Source organism: Pseudonaja textilis, chromosome 2, assembly GCF_049901715.1.
Source record: "Pseudonaja textilis isolate UNSWEBS1 chromosome 2, rPseTex1.2, whole genome shotgun sequence".
Lineage (NCBI taxonomy): Eukaryota > Metazoa > Chordata > Lepidosauria > Squamata > Elapidae > Pseudonaja > Pseudonaja textilis.
In genome coordinates, this window is record NC_141991.1 from 207,012,173 (window position 1) to 207,027,740 (window position 15,568).

The window sequence follows — 15,568 nt, forward strand, 5'->3', positions numbered from 1 at the left end:
CTTGATCCTAGGCAGCGTTGTAGGGAGAAACGTGAGCAGCAACGTAGGAGGCGTGGGAGGGTCAGAGAGTGAGCTGAGTCATTGAGCCACACCCCACAGGGGATAAAATGGGTGTGTTGTCGGCTAGAACTTTGTACGGGAAAAAGTTTAATCTTACTTCAGGTTTTTCATTGTGAATGATTCTTGTGGTCTGCCTTGTAATTCTCTGTAAGTAGCTTTTTACTTGTTATCAGTTCGGACTTGGCAGGCAGAGCGTGTTGGAATGCCAAGGACGTTATCAGTTCCAACGAATTAACTCTGTGAAGTCCGAGCCAGCCTGCCTGCCTGTGTTTGTGTGAGTTTGTACTCTTTCATCTTTTGAGAAAGAAGAAAGGTGAGACAGAACACAGAGATATAAGTAATTTTAATTATTTGGTACTTGTTTGTGTGTGTGTTTGTGTATTTTAGGGGGCAAATTCTGACATTTTTAAAAAATGGTGTCTGGCAATAACTAGAACTGTGCACTCAATGAGATAAAGAATAATTGAAGAGAAATCAAGTATGACAACAATATTTGAACTAAAGACTAAACTATTAGAAGTAAAAGGAAAGAATATAACATTGGTTTATTTGATCAGAGATAAAATAAGACATTTTTTCCTTAATGTTCTGGCAATCTATTTTGCAGATTTTGCAGAACCTGAAAATATGTTTTTGCTAATAGATAGAGGATAGGATATCGGATGAAGAGATTTCTGTTTAACCTTATAGGTAATGAAGAATTATTAAATTTGTTTATAATTGTTGTGATGAAGGTAGAAAGTCACTTTTTTATATTACTTATTTTTTCCTGTATTATTTATTATTTGTTTCTGTTCTCTTCTTTACGTTTGTACTAGTTTTTACTATTGTAATTAAATTTCTTAATGAAATAATAAACATAAAAATTATATTTAAAATGAATTATAAATAAGTGCTTCATGTACACTTAAACACTTAGTTTATAGCCTTCTGTCCTTACAAGGTCAATAAAATAAAGACCCATATGCAACATGCTGACTCTGTAAAACCATTTAGAAAGGGTTGTAAAGCACTGTAAAGTGGTATATAAATCTTATGGCTATTGCTATTCTGCCTTGGTCTGCAAACCATTACAAAACTATTCATATATGTATACATGTGTGCGACATTCATAATTTGTGGATAACCTGTTTTCCAGAGAAATCCAGTAACATAATTTTGGAGAAGAATGATTTTCCTTGATCTTTTTATGGAGTGTACCAAACTCTAATACAGCAATTTATCTACCTGCCAGCATCTAGCCATACATTTAATAAGATAAGAAAAATTAGCTTATTTACTTCGAGAACAATAACCATAAAGTATGGGAAAATGTATTTATGACCAGAGTTAAAATAGTAATTTAATAAAAGCTTTCTTTGTGGTCATCGAAATGCACTCTAACATTTCTGTAAATATATCGTACAATGGTAGCAAGATTACATAGGTATATGGATGCATAAGAATATAAAGAACAAAAGTTTTCTGACATCAATTTACTTTTTCTGACTTATCTGTTCCTTATAGTTGCATGGCAGCTACTCCCTACAGAGTATAAAAACATGAAGCTCTTAAAATGTCACTTTAAATTAAAGCCAATATGTTTCAATTGACTAATTTATTTATATTCTTGATGTAATTTTCAAAAGTGAACTGACAGTTTAGCTGTGCGTTTCTTTTTCCATCAAGGAAGTAACTGATGGGACTTTATTCAGCAGAAGTGGATATTTTTGCTATGCATAGCTTTTTTTTAATGATTTGGAGTACATATAGGTTAGGGATACTATTTATTATTTCATACCAGCTCAGGAAAACTGAAAAACTCTTTTCTGTACAATCTGGGATTTCTTTTATTTCTCTATTTTTGCACCCCATTTTAATATTACTAACATGCTGTTCATTTTATTTACCTTATTTTATTGGGGTTTTTTAGTCTATTAAAAATTTAACAGATATTCTATAACTCTGTTGTGATGAAAAAATGAAATTAGAGGCCCATAAAGAAAATAAAATGTAAAGATAAGACAGATCTTTAGCAGTTATTTATATATTTACTGAGTATAATTCTTTATGGAGTAATTTATTTATGATTTTAATTCATATAGTCTCCCATTTTAAATACATGACTTTGGGGAATTTTCAACAATTCAAAACAAAACAAAAACATACAATATAAAAACATAACCTACAAAGTTACCCCTGCATGGCCACAGAAACAGGAAGCAAGTTCAAAGTCCAACAGAGGATATAAATCTCTCCCTTTCTCACCCATGTGCTCATTTTTTGCCCAGGACCATGTGGTCCTGTCCACCATTAAACCATCCTTCCAAGCAGTCTCCATATTTCCAGTGTCTTTCTTCCCACTTGGAACTGAACCCATATGGACATTTCTTCCAATACTATGAGACATTAATCTTGTGTTATAATTTTAATTAACATGGAAATATTTTTATTAATAATAGTTAAGGAGTATATGCTATCATTTGTATTCACGTGTATATTGTGTTTTAGCTGTGTGATGTTTCTTTGATCTTAGTGAAAACTTTATAAAGAAGGCCTATTCAATTTTGGAATGTAAACTCTTGATGACTGCGTTTCAAATTACAATAAAACATGATTAAGGAGGGGGCTACATCTCTTTCCAGAAAAGTAATTAACTGGTAAAAATGTCTTTCACACATAGATGTCATTGAGTAGACATATTGGATACTCTACAATGAACAGTTGAGCATAATATAATAGCAAATGTAATGTTTAATGACTCATTAGGCAACAAGCTCCTTTGTAAGATACATTTAATATGAAGATTGACACTCGGTTCTATTTTGCAAAAATAAAGTACTTTATTCTCAGGATAATCTGTTACTTTTATATATCTTACTACCTAGCTGTAAAATTGTAGCATGAGCAGGCTAAACATTCATTGTATATTCTGCTGGTCCATTTGTAAAAATGTGTTATGTAACTATAAGTGAAATTGATGATTAAGTAAGAATTCTTTTCACTGTAATGCTGGTGCTACATTTTGGAGCATTTCACAGTTCGTCAAAATATTTTTATATATAAATGTTTCTTGATAGGAAGGCAATAAGCCTAAACATCTTACTTTCACCGCCCTCCAATTTGTTCAGTTTCATCCCACTGGTGCTTCATGTAGCAGTTTCAACTATAGTCTCTTTATATGTGTATTAGTGCAGACATTATTATGCTAATGCAGTGCTATTTTAGATTTGTTTTTGTGTTGATGGTAAAAAACATTAGAGTGGTTTTCCTTATTTTTAATAAATATAAAAATATTGTTAATATATTGCAAATCCTTGTATTAAATACTACATGTGTCATTACATCCAATGCCAATGATTATTACTAAAAACCAAAATCTTATATAATTAAAAGAAACGTTTTAGAAACAGAGCGCACACTGCATTTTAATGATGTATTTCTTTAATCTGAAATTACTATTTTCAGGTACAACTAAAAACCAGTTTTTCAAGTCAGTACATAATTCGTACTCAGCCTACAAATGCATGCCTGTCCACACTTGAATGTGCAGCTATTGCCCTAGCCATTGTGGAAAAAAATGATGCAATTAAAGAGGTAGGTAATTTTAAAGTCATGTACTCCACTAATGGAATAACCAAATGCAAGCTATACTTATGTTTTTTTAAAAAAAAAAAACAGGCTGTTTTACTGGCCACGGTTCAAATTTTACACTCCATCTTTTTTTAAATCTTCCTAATTAAGAGCTGTAATACATTTAGTTTAGAAAACCTGGCAGAAAGGAATACCATTCTCCTAAGGTTATTTTTTACCCCACCTATTCTTACATTAATCTTGCCACTTCTGTTCATAAGCATCATCCCACTTCTTTGATAGACCTTCTAGAAAGCTTCTTTTTCAACATTGTGTAGTGTTGGTACACTATGGCACGAAGCATGTAAAATCGATTTTCTTGGCTTTCACTGTCATTTAGTTAGCTAAATAAAAGGTGTGTATGTGTGTGTGTAATGAAGTAAAGGAGAATTTGGAAACAATTCAAATAAAGAGTCAATGTGTCTTTATACCAAGCATATGAGATTAATAGAACACTGATTTGTTGCTTTTGTTGCATAACTTTGTTTGCATTTTTAAAAACAATTATTGTTATGATGGCACTGGACTATGATCCAAGTTATGGTGACACATGGACTATGACCAGTTCCTGAATAACCAAACATTGCAGCCCCCTTCCAGTCACATGATCACGATCTGGGCACTTGGAAATTCTTTACAACTGCATTGATTAGCAGTGGAAATTTCCATCCCAGTTGCTATTATGACTTGAGAAACCTTGAATTTTCACCTTTCAATCCATATGATATGGATGTGTGGGTTTGAATAAATATAGAAATATATGTTAAAAGTAAACTATTGCTTCATTAAATACATTGCTTAGCTGTCATTTGATCATATATCTGTTGGACATTACTGAGATCAGTTTAGCAAAAGTGCATTTTTTTTCTCCATGTAGCCTACAGCATTAGTTTAAGGTTGGCAGATTTCTTTAGCTGAATGAATCTCCAGTTGAGCAGATATAAGAGGAAGGAGAGAAAGAAAGCAGGTATAAGATTTGCAACCATGTAACAGCAACCTAATCTTATTTCTTTATTCAGAAATATGTCTCTCTCACTTACCAAGGCTTCCAAAAATTTTATTTGAAATTGCACTGTCCTCCTGTGTTTCCTTTGCTTTTTAACCACTCTTTTCTTCCCTATTTTTTCTTCTCTCTGTTATTTTAGTGTCATTAATCCCTCTCCTAACTCAAAGATCTGACTGCAGTTCTTTGTGTAACTGCTGCTTAACCAACAATTATGATAAGACTTAGAAACTAGTCCTCTCATCATATATGTGCAAAGGGAGTTTGTAAAGAGAAATTAAAAAAGGAAAAAAAGGAAAACATTTAGTCATCCTTTACCATGAGATAGGAAAATCAATATGTGAGCTTTGTAAAATAATATTTTTGAATATTTGATGGAGTTGCAATTTATATACCACATGTAGCTTGGGATATTTGTTCCTTCACACAGCCATGCTAACTTTTGAGTAAAAGCAACATTGACTATCCTGAACGTCTATTTTTTTTTTTCAAAGAGTAGAGGATTCTTGATATGAGGAAGACATCTGGTATAAGACTAAAGTACAAGACTATGGCAAACCTTTTAGAAACAATAGCTGAGGGATGTCAGATTCATGTCACGGCATCATGTGATGTGTCGGGACTTTTTTCCCCTTTGCTAAACTGGGCAGGGGCGGGGCCAAAATATGACACATCCAGCCTACAGGCCGTGAATTTGACACCCCTACAATAGATCATGTTTGTGATCAAGAAGGGAAAAAAGATAGAACGAGTAGGTATTGGCTGGGATAGAAAAACGCTGAATAATTTTGTCTCCTCCAACCACCTTTCCCATAGCAGCTGATTAACCTTTCCTAAGTTAAAACATGGATCTCAAATCCCATTTTATTTTATCTCCCTGATAAACCTGCACTCTCTGTAAAAATTAAATTGATTGTCTCATTATTGCTGAGGCAACTGATAATGGACAGATCTTGTTGCTGTGCCTTCAAATTGATCTCAAAAATATTGTGATGAAAATCCACATACCACACATAATTATGAAAAATAATATATGAAGCATGAAATACGTTAGAGGATATAAAATGTGAGGATTTGGTTGTGTGTATAATTTGGAATTATTGCCAGTTCTAGTTTTACCTCCTGCTACCCCTTCATCTATTTTTCAGTCTGTCCTGTTAACCTGATTTGCACTTGCTATCATTGTTGTAGAATGCTTATAATCTTATTTTAGTCAAGTGATTAATAGTCCTGCATGAAAATAATTGCTTCACAAGTTATTTTTCAAAATGACCTAAGCAAACTTGGTAATCAACATGAAGATTAAAATGTATCTGTAAGCCCACTCATAAATATGTAGATATTTATATGAGATAAAAAGTATACATTATCTCAAAACTTTTGCCATAAGAGCTATTTCAATCTACCTAACAGCTTATAATTGCCAAATGCCATTACAAGAATTTTGCTCATGACAGCCCTAGAGATTAAGCTTATTTTACTAGATCAAAGAAGAACAATAAGACATTAACCTTTGTTTTAAAAAGCGATCCCACTGCTTTATGATGGAAGACTCTGTCAAAAGACTAAAATGCTTTCCCTGCACTTTGCCTTTTGGACATGTCACTTGAAATGGCTGTCAGCTTTTCTAGATATCCTCCCCAAAATGATTTTTTAACCTAGAGCTTATTCCTTATTGCAAATCTTTAAATTAAATAATTTGAAAGGGCTTTTATAAAACTCTTTAAATACATTAGAATATAGGCAATATTCTGTAAAACATAGGTTTATCATGTAGCAAAAAAAATCAAAAACCCGTCATCTGAATTTTTGAAAGATGTATGTGTCATGTCATAATGAAACTGTAAAAATTATAAAACTTTGGAGAGTTCACAGAAATAGAAATCAATCAAGTCCTTTGTCTTATCACCACATAACATCTTTTTATTTTTAATTATTCATTAAATTTATACTCTGCTTTTCATTGAGGCGGTCAAGGCTGTCATGGCAAATGTTCCATCCTGCTATCTTTGTCCCTGGCCCAGAGTCACCCAGTAAATTCTGAAGCTGAGTATGCACCAAAACCTGGCCCTTCCTTTTCTGAGTCCAATATCTGTATACTCTCAATTAGTACTTATCACTGAAGTAGTATGCAATCTTCAACATCACTTTTCTGCTTAAAAACAAATATTTTACAATGAAAACAATTTTGACAATGAAGTTGGCGGAGGTTATTATGTTTTTTTAAAAAAAGTAATAAAAATGGAAACGGGTAATTGTCTTTTTAAGTAATGTTTAATCTAAATTATTTTTGTACATAAAATATAAATAAAAATATACAGTAAAGAAAAAAGGATTAAGAAAAAATTAAAAAAGAGAAACAGTGTCAAGAGCAAAACAGTAATAAAAACTGATTATGTAAAGAAACAGGAATCAAACAAAGAAAGCAATCTCGTTCCAACAGTTGTAAATAACGTAATTGTTCTACTTTTCTGAAAAATTCCTTCAAACCCTTTATTCAATCCGCTTTCAATAATCAAATCCAGAAATTTTCATTTCACTTTTCTCCATTTTCAGCAAAAAATTCATAAAGATTTTCTAGTCTTTTATAGAAGTACTTATTTTTGCCCCTGACCAAAGGGATCATATCTGTCATTTTCACACTCCATTCCTCTATGATGGGTGTGTCAGTATTTCTACAACATTGTGCAAATAATAAACTTGTTGCAGTCACTATATAGAAAATCAATTTACCATAAATCTTTTCTAATTCACTATCCATATGTCCAAAAGTTCTGTTTTTTTCCCTGTCATAATCTTTAAAATGATTTGTATCCAGATGTATGTATTTGTATTTTTGGCTTTTTCACAAGTCCACTACCTGTTTTTCACATTTCCAACATTGATTTGAAGTAGCTTTATATGTCTTTGATATTTTTTTCTAAGTCTTATGTAAAGGTACATCTTTATGTTATTCCCATGGGGTCCGCAGGTACATAAAAATTATGTACATAAAAAGGTACATCCTTTTATAAAAATTATTTCTTAAACTATAGCATAATACGAATTTCATTCCATTCATCCACATTTTATCCCATTTGGCTGTCTGAATATTATAATGAAAATTAAGTGCCCATTTTATCAATCTTTAACCTGTTCCTCTTCCATTCAAATCTTAATGAAGCTTTATACATTTTACAGTCACACGTTCTTCATTTTTATATAATTCAGTTTAAATTTCATTTTATATTGCTAAATTCCAGTATATTTTATCTATATTAAATCTTTCTTTTAAATGTGCAGATGAAAATCTTTGAAAATTAATTCAGTTGTTCTCATGGCATTATCTTAATTTCTCCATTTTCCTGTACTGATAAATCTTGATAATGTTAAGCAGTATTCCTTTTTCCACTGTTTCTTTTCCATAAAAAGCTTTCTGTACTGAAAGAAATGAGGTATTTTCGAGCGTAGCCCTTACTTGTATTTATTCCATATTCTTAATATGGTACTTTCTACATAATGTTTTCTTTTACATCTACATTAAGTTTAAAAAGCCATAAAAACTAATGCCAACCAAATATCAGGTTATATTCTTCAAATTCTTACATTATTTTATTTTTCAGCAACAGTCACTCTTTCATCCAAACCAAGCAGCAGGCTGCAAAATATAATCTAAAACAGGCTTGTCCAACCTTTCACCTTCCCTGGGCCACATTAGAAGATGAAAATTTGGTTTGGGCCGCACATAAAATAAAATAACAGTAACGATACCTGATCATCCAAAAAAACCATAGAAAACATTTTTTTCATAAGATATCATAAAAAATAGTCAACCAGGGAGAAAGGAATGCGGGGGGGGGAGAAAGCTCGCCCGCCTCGTGCCTACCTCTCCTCCTGCAAATGGCCTGGATGGATGTGGCAGGACTGGAAGGCAAGGACCGGGAGGCTCAGTGCAGCAGCAGCAGTGGCGGCGGAGGCAGAAGCCGCTACAACAGCTCCGACGGCGGTGGCAGCAGCGGCAGCAACAGCAGGAGGTGGCAGAGCGGGACTCTTGGGCTGCGGCTGCCTCGGCACGAGAAGCGCTCTGATGGCGCCCGCCTTTTCTGTTGCTTTTTGGCATGGCGCTCGCCTTGCCCCACCTCGCACCTGCCTCTCCTCCTCCTCCTCCTCGCTGGCTCGTCCTCTTGCACGAAGGTTGGGGTGGGCACTGGGCCGCATTACAAGCTGACCTGGGCCGCATGCAGCCCGTGGGCCGCGGGTTGGACAAGCCTGATCTAAAATCAGGCAATCCTAATGCTTTTTTCTTCTGCATATTATATTTAACCCTTTATTTTTTTCCTTGCCATACAAATTTGGACATATCCTTTTTCCATTAATTAAAATTGTATCATTTTTCAAAAAAGATATTTTAAAAAAATAAAAACAACATTCAAGGAAATACTCTCACTTTCACTCATAAATTTTTCATAATTGTACTTTTCCATCTTAAAAAGTCTCTCATAATTTTATTCCATACATTGATATAATTATTCTGAAATAATATACAATTCATATTAATTATGGTAATACTCAAATATTTCACTTTTTTCTCTATCTGTAAACCAGTTTTTACCATCAACTCTTTTTAATATTCCATTTTTATATTTTTATTAACTTTCTCCATTTCTGTTTGTTAACTTTAAATCCAGTTAATGCACCCAATTCTTTTAGCTTTTCCATTCATATATGTATTATTTTTCATTATTCCACTAAATTATCTGCAAATTTCTGTACAACTCTGTAACCTTCACCCAAGCTACTTTTTCATATTGTTTATGTATCTGAGCCTGGTGGCGCAGTGTTAGAATTTAGTATTGCAGGCTAATTCTGCTGACTGCTAAATCATTCAATCTTTATGAGCTCAACATTGACTCAGCCTTTCATTCTTCTCAGGTCAGTAAAATGATGGCCCGGATTGTTTGGGACAATAGGCTGACTCTGTAAACTGCTTAGAGTTGGCTGTAAAGCACTGTGAAGTGGTATATAAATCTAAGTACAATTGTTATTGCTATCTGTTAAGAACTTCAAGAACTAAAATGAACAACTGGCAGAAGTGGAGAGCCTTGACTTTTTTGTATGCTACAAGATTAATCAATTTGCCATTGACTGTAATTTGTGCTATATTTGTAGTATATATCAATCTCATCCATTTAATAACGCTTTCTCCAAATTTCATATTTTCCAAAATTAAATAGAAAATTTTATTTCAAATTGTCAAATACTTTTCCCATATCAATAACAACTTATTTTTCATTATGGTGTCAATTTCTGATATCATCTGTCAGCTTGTCTTTTAGATAAGAAACCACATTGGTTGTCATGCATAAAGTCCTTCAGAATTGTTTTCATCCTTTTGACTAAAATAATGCTAAATATTTTATAATCCTTGTTCAATCTTGATACTGGTCAGTGTTTTTTTCTGTGTAAAGAAGTGGGAAATTAAAGGTAACTGGCATACAACTGGGAAATGACACCAGAGAGGAACACAAAAGACAATTCTGTACTTTCAGGATTTATAAGTGTGTCATCAGAAATGATGTCCTTCTTGTAATTAGCATTATGGAATTGTAGTGGAAAATATTTTGTATACAATAGATTCTTTGCCCAAAAACTTCTAAATTAAATATTTCCCCTAATTTACTATTTCTAATTTATTTAGCAAGAATTAGTAGAGGAAGCTAAACTCATTCTTAGTAGTGACATAGTACTAAGCAGTTCGGCGTGTAACCCAACGGAGAAAAGTATGAAACTGAGATTGCAACTGCTTTTAAAATCATGCTTGAAATTGTTTGACTGGCTTTTTTAAAAAAAAACAGGAATATATTCCACATCTTCAAGCAAATTAATTCATAGATTAATATCACTTCCAAGTAAATATGTTCAGAAGCAAGATATTTATTTAACTTCATACAACTACAGGCCTAGGTAATTTATGTCTAGTTTTAAGTTGTCTTTTGTCTTCTTTTTTTCTAACCAGACTGTACTTCGTCCTCTTCAAGCTCTTTGTGCTTTCCAGATCCAGCATGGTGCCCAAGTCCATCACAGCAAGGAGCATCTTCTTAAAAATGGTTTATATGACAAACCAATGCCAAAAAATAAACGCAAGCTCAGGAGAATGGAACTTTTAGTGAATAATGTTAAAATTTAGGGGTATCATATAGATTTATTATTAAAGATTTTTATTCCTTTTAGCTAATGAAGTGGAGTTGAGTATGGATTTGATCCAAATCCATAAGATGAAACAGATTTACGTGGCTCCCTGCCCAGAATTTAAGAGTGATACAAAAGCAAAAATGCCTGAAGCTTTTCAAATTTCTGCCTGAATTTTTCATGATAATGATGAAGATGAAGCAAGAAGGAATATACTTTTTCATATGTGTTTCATTTTGACTTAAATTAAACCATAATTTGAATATTTTTCTCTTAATTTCTTACTAAAGTGGACATGTAATATAAATATTGATATGGCAGGTGGATATTGGTACTGTAAATGATGGAAATCCTAGTAGACATAAGAATCCAGAATTAGTTAACAAACCTATTTTGAAATAAATGTATATTGGGGCCTAGATTTTCCTATATCATTAAAACCTGGCAAAAAAGTAGACATTCCAATCTTAAAACAACAAGCAAACAAAGAGTATGAGTCACTCTCTTTTTTCTATGACGTTGCAAACAGACCATGGCATGAAAGCACAAACTTCATTATGGTGATTACATTCTATTTTTCTTGGTGGTATTGTTGCATTTATGTCAAAAGATTATATTTTTATATGAATAGTGCATTTTTATCCAATTTAAGAACTATTGTAACATAAATTAATGATTAAGAAGATGTAAAATAATGCTTTCAGTCAATATTATGTATCTATCCATGCAGTTTGTCTAGAGTCTAGTCAAAAATAAAATCAATATTTCTGAAATTATAAATTGCAACTAAAAACTGCTAATTTGGACAAAGAACATTGCTGTTGTATAGACAAAAGACCAATAACTGGAAAATTACTAGAAATTAGGCATTGTTTGTATTCATGAGAATGGTATCATTCTTCATCACGCTGCTCTAGAGTCCAGCATTGGGTATAACTCCACCCTCTTATGATGTGAGCTGAGTCTGCCACTGTAAAAGGTTCACCTCTGCTGAGAGCCCCAGCTTTTTGACTCAGCTCTTGTACATATGAGCTATTGTCTCTGGAATCTGAATTAATTAGCATTCCTCAAAACAAAAGCATTGAAAAAAAGAATCATCAAGATTGAGAGACGCTCTCAGGGCTGTGGTAGAGCTTCACTCACGAGGAGAACGGGGATCCACTCTGCTCCAGTTGCAGCTACCTCAGCAGGGTACTGACACGCAGACTGTAAGTGCAATCGGCCAAAATGCCGCAGAACCTCCCTCAGACTTGCCAGAGGCTAATTAACATCACAACAGCCTCCCATGCAGCTTTTCTTTGGGCTGCAGGGCTTGTAAAAACCTCCCAAGGCTGCAGAAGTCTTCCAGAAGATTTATTAGGCCATAAACTATCAAAGTTTTACAATAGCTGCTTGGGCCTAACGCTGGTCTCTGCAGCGTTAGGCCCGATCCCAACCAACCTCCCTTCTACTGCTGCATCGATTGGAGGGGCAACCTTTCTTCTGTGAAGATATTTATCCAGCCATTATAAATTCCCAAACAAAGGCCACAGCACGAAGCCCCAGGGATTCAAAGGTGCAACAGGGATCATTGAAGGCCTCAAGGCCCTTCACCTCGTGGCTGGTGGCTATTTTGTGATCGAGTTCCTCTGCGTGCCATTTTTTAGTGGGCCCCAAGGCAGTGATCCTATCTCTCTCTTGGCCATTTACTAAGAAAACATCATCAGGAGAGCTGACAGCACCTCCGGTTTTTCTTGCTTGAGCAATGGAAGTAAATTGGGCCCAGTCAGGACCATCAGGCATGCAGAGCATTCAGACCCTTCAAGCCCCCAAAAGGGTTATGAAAGGAAAATGACCACGAGGCCGTTCAGCCAACAGGGAGGCTGTAGCAAAGATCAAGGCAAGGGCCCTAGCCCCCTCAAAAGGCCTCCAAATCTGAACTTAGGGCAGAAAAGAGAAGACATGAGGCTTTAGAGAAACAATTCACAAAAAATGCTAAACAATTACAAGAACAAGTTGCAGGCACAGAGAGGGCAGATGAAAGTCCGGCTCGCCATCTATGGAACTGATCACCTGAAAGGCAAGATGGGACCCTCCCCTAGGACCTGAGTTTGTCAGGCCCTTCTTATAGGCCACCTACTTGGAACACAGCTACACCTAACCCTCAGCAGGCTTTGCCCCTAGGGGTTTATAGGTTTAGGGAGCAAGCTAACCTTATCCCTTCTGTGACTGGGCTCCAGATAATAGTTCTTCCCCAGGTGAACAGGCCCCAAGACATCCAGGAAGTAGTTTCATGGCAGTCAGACAGGGCATTGCTGAAGGTCACAAACACCTCCACCCTCTGGGCAGAGGCTCAGGTATCCTTTCTGTCAGGGTAACCCTCCCCCACGGAAGGTGTTTCCCACTTCGGAACCCATGTATGCCCCTCATCATTTTTATAGCTGGAAGGGACAGGATGACAGGATCCTCTTACCACTCTGAACAGGGTAGTTCCTCAGAGGAGGAAGAGGGGGGAATTAAAGACCTCTTCCTCTCCGACAAAGAGGAAACCAAACCAGAACAACCGTCTACAACTGCCGTCTTTAAGCCCTCCTTGTTTCAGCCCTTACTACAGAAGGCTCTGGTTACAGCCCAGTTAAGCCCAGAAGAGGTGGCCCCGGAACCATAGGCTGGCTCCTTGAGCCAGGGAGACACACTTATTCTCCAAACCAGTGGTCCAAAATGAGGTTCTCCCATCTTCCTTGTTCTTGAATGTAATAAAGGACCCATGTGAGAACGCCCTGTCAGGGCCTTGCCTTTCTTCCCAGGACAAGAGGTTCTTTTTTAAAAAAAAACAAGTTTTATTGATTTTACAAACAAACAAACAAAACAAAACATCATTAAACATTAAAAACATAAAACCTCTTTCCATTGTAGATCCTTACAAGGCAGGTAACATATTGCTTTATATCACGTACTTATAATTTATCCCATTTCCATATAAACACGTAAATTCCCTTTACCAAATTCCACATTGTTTCTCTTTAATCATTATTCAATCATATTTCCTTTCTGATTTATCTGCTATCCAATCATCAACTTTATATTTTCCTCTGGCTTGTTTATAATTATTCTCATCTAGTCTTCCTCCGAGATTTTATTATTTAATTCTTAATTAAACACACACACATAAGACATAGACATAAAAACATAAAACTTTCTTCTAGAAAGTAACTTGGCCCCAGATTACCTCTTTTTGTATGGACTCAATTGAATTCACGCTCTTCTTATATATCCTTACCCATCTTATTTACCATTCTATATCTATTATATAACTCCTCTCCACTTTTGCCTCATCTTAATTCTGTTTTATATATTTAATCTTGCTTTAAAAAAAATATTTTTATATCTTTTGTCCATTTCTCCCTTTACATCTGTCTCATTTCCAATTTAAGAAAGAATAGTTTCCCCTGGAATCACTAATCGGAGTATGATGCCTTTCTATCATTCCCCTAAGTTAAAATTTAAAATAACACCTAAATCCCAATCAGATTCTGCTTAGTACATTCTACTATTTCAAAAACCAATACTACAATAATAAATCCATAACAATCAACACATTAATCCATTAAACTCTATATTCAAACTAATATTTTAAACATTCCCTTTAGTATTTTATTAAAACTTATTATCATTCATTATTAAACCTTTTAAAGTTATACCTTGATATTTTAGTCTTTTATTAGATCTAAAAAAGTTCTGATTATCTACTTATTACAAATACCACTATTACAATACTCATGTGTACTTTGCAGAATCCCCCCTTTTTTTTAAAAAAAAAAAAACCCATATATTACCCATTATCCCTAAAAAAAGTTTCCTTTTCTCCATCTTGTCTTATACCTTTGTAACTTTTTCCCTCTTTTCCCTTTCCTTCTTAGCCCGCCTAAACTTTTTACCCCCTCCTCTCCAAACCTCTGCCTTCTTGATTTCCCCTTTCTGTTGCATTCCTCTTTCCTTTTGCTTTCTAGCATTCTGTTGTTTTTGCATCTTCTTTTTCTCTTTCATAAACATTTTTTTATTTCTTAAGTCATTCCTTTTCGCTCCTCTCTTTCTCCTTTTTTTCTTAGTCACACCATTTAGTTCATTAAAAATGGCTTCTTCTTCCTCGGCTTCTTCCAGCTGTTGTTTAATTTGCTGACACATGACAAGCGCCATATCTAGAAAACAAAGGGCTTCTCCCATAACATCTTTGCCTTCTTTCTTTATTTTTAAATATTGTTTTTTTAATTCATCAAGAGATAGAGCCATTTTGAACTGTTTCTTTTTCTCTTTCTGTATCCTCTTATTATTATTAAGCCAATCAGTTATTTCCAAACTTAAAACAGTTCCCAAAAGTCCCAAAATCTCACAGTCATCAAACAGTCCAGGCAGAGTACAAGCTTCTTCTTTTTACAGTTTCTCTTCTAGGAGTGAAGTCAAATTAGGGAAAGCAGAAACATCCAATCTGTGCTTTAAATCCTTCTTAGAATTAATTTCTATTCTCTTTGTCTTCAAGGCATCTCCTCCAGCAAAGTCTTAGAGTAAAAATTTGTTTTCCCAAGCCTCTCCCTTCCCACTTATAACAAAGGAGTTTAGGTTTTACCTTCTATCAAAAGGCTGGTTTCCCTTGACCATTTGTTAATTCCATAAGGGAGGGAGAGTGACTTCCCCTTTTCGTCACTTTTCTTCGCAGCTGAAAACATCAATCGGGAACATTATAGCTTC

The 15,568-nt window shown here is 34.6% G+C and overlaps 1 protein-coding gene across 1 annotated transcript in view; it reads left to right on the forward strand.

The window, feature by feature from the left end:
• Window positions 1-11,616, forward strand: part of DTWD2 (DTW motif tRNA-uridine aminocarboxypropyltransferase 2) — an 81,534-nt gene extending 69,918 nt beyond the window's left edge. Inside the window, exons 5-6 of the mRNA XM_026720316.2 lie at window positions 3,508-3,636; window positions 10,671-11,616. Of these exons, the coding sequence (XP_026576101.2) occupies window positions 3,508-3,636; window positions 10,671-10,841 (300 nt within the window). The 3' untranslated portion in view covers window positions 10,842-11,616. The remainder of the gene's footprint in view (window positions 1-3,507; window positions 3,637-10,670) is intronic.
• The last annotated feature ends 3,952 nt before the right edge of the window (window positions 11,617-15,568 follow it).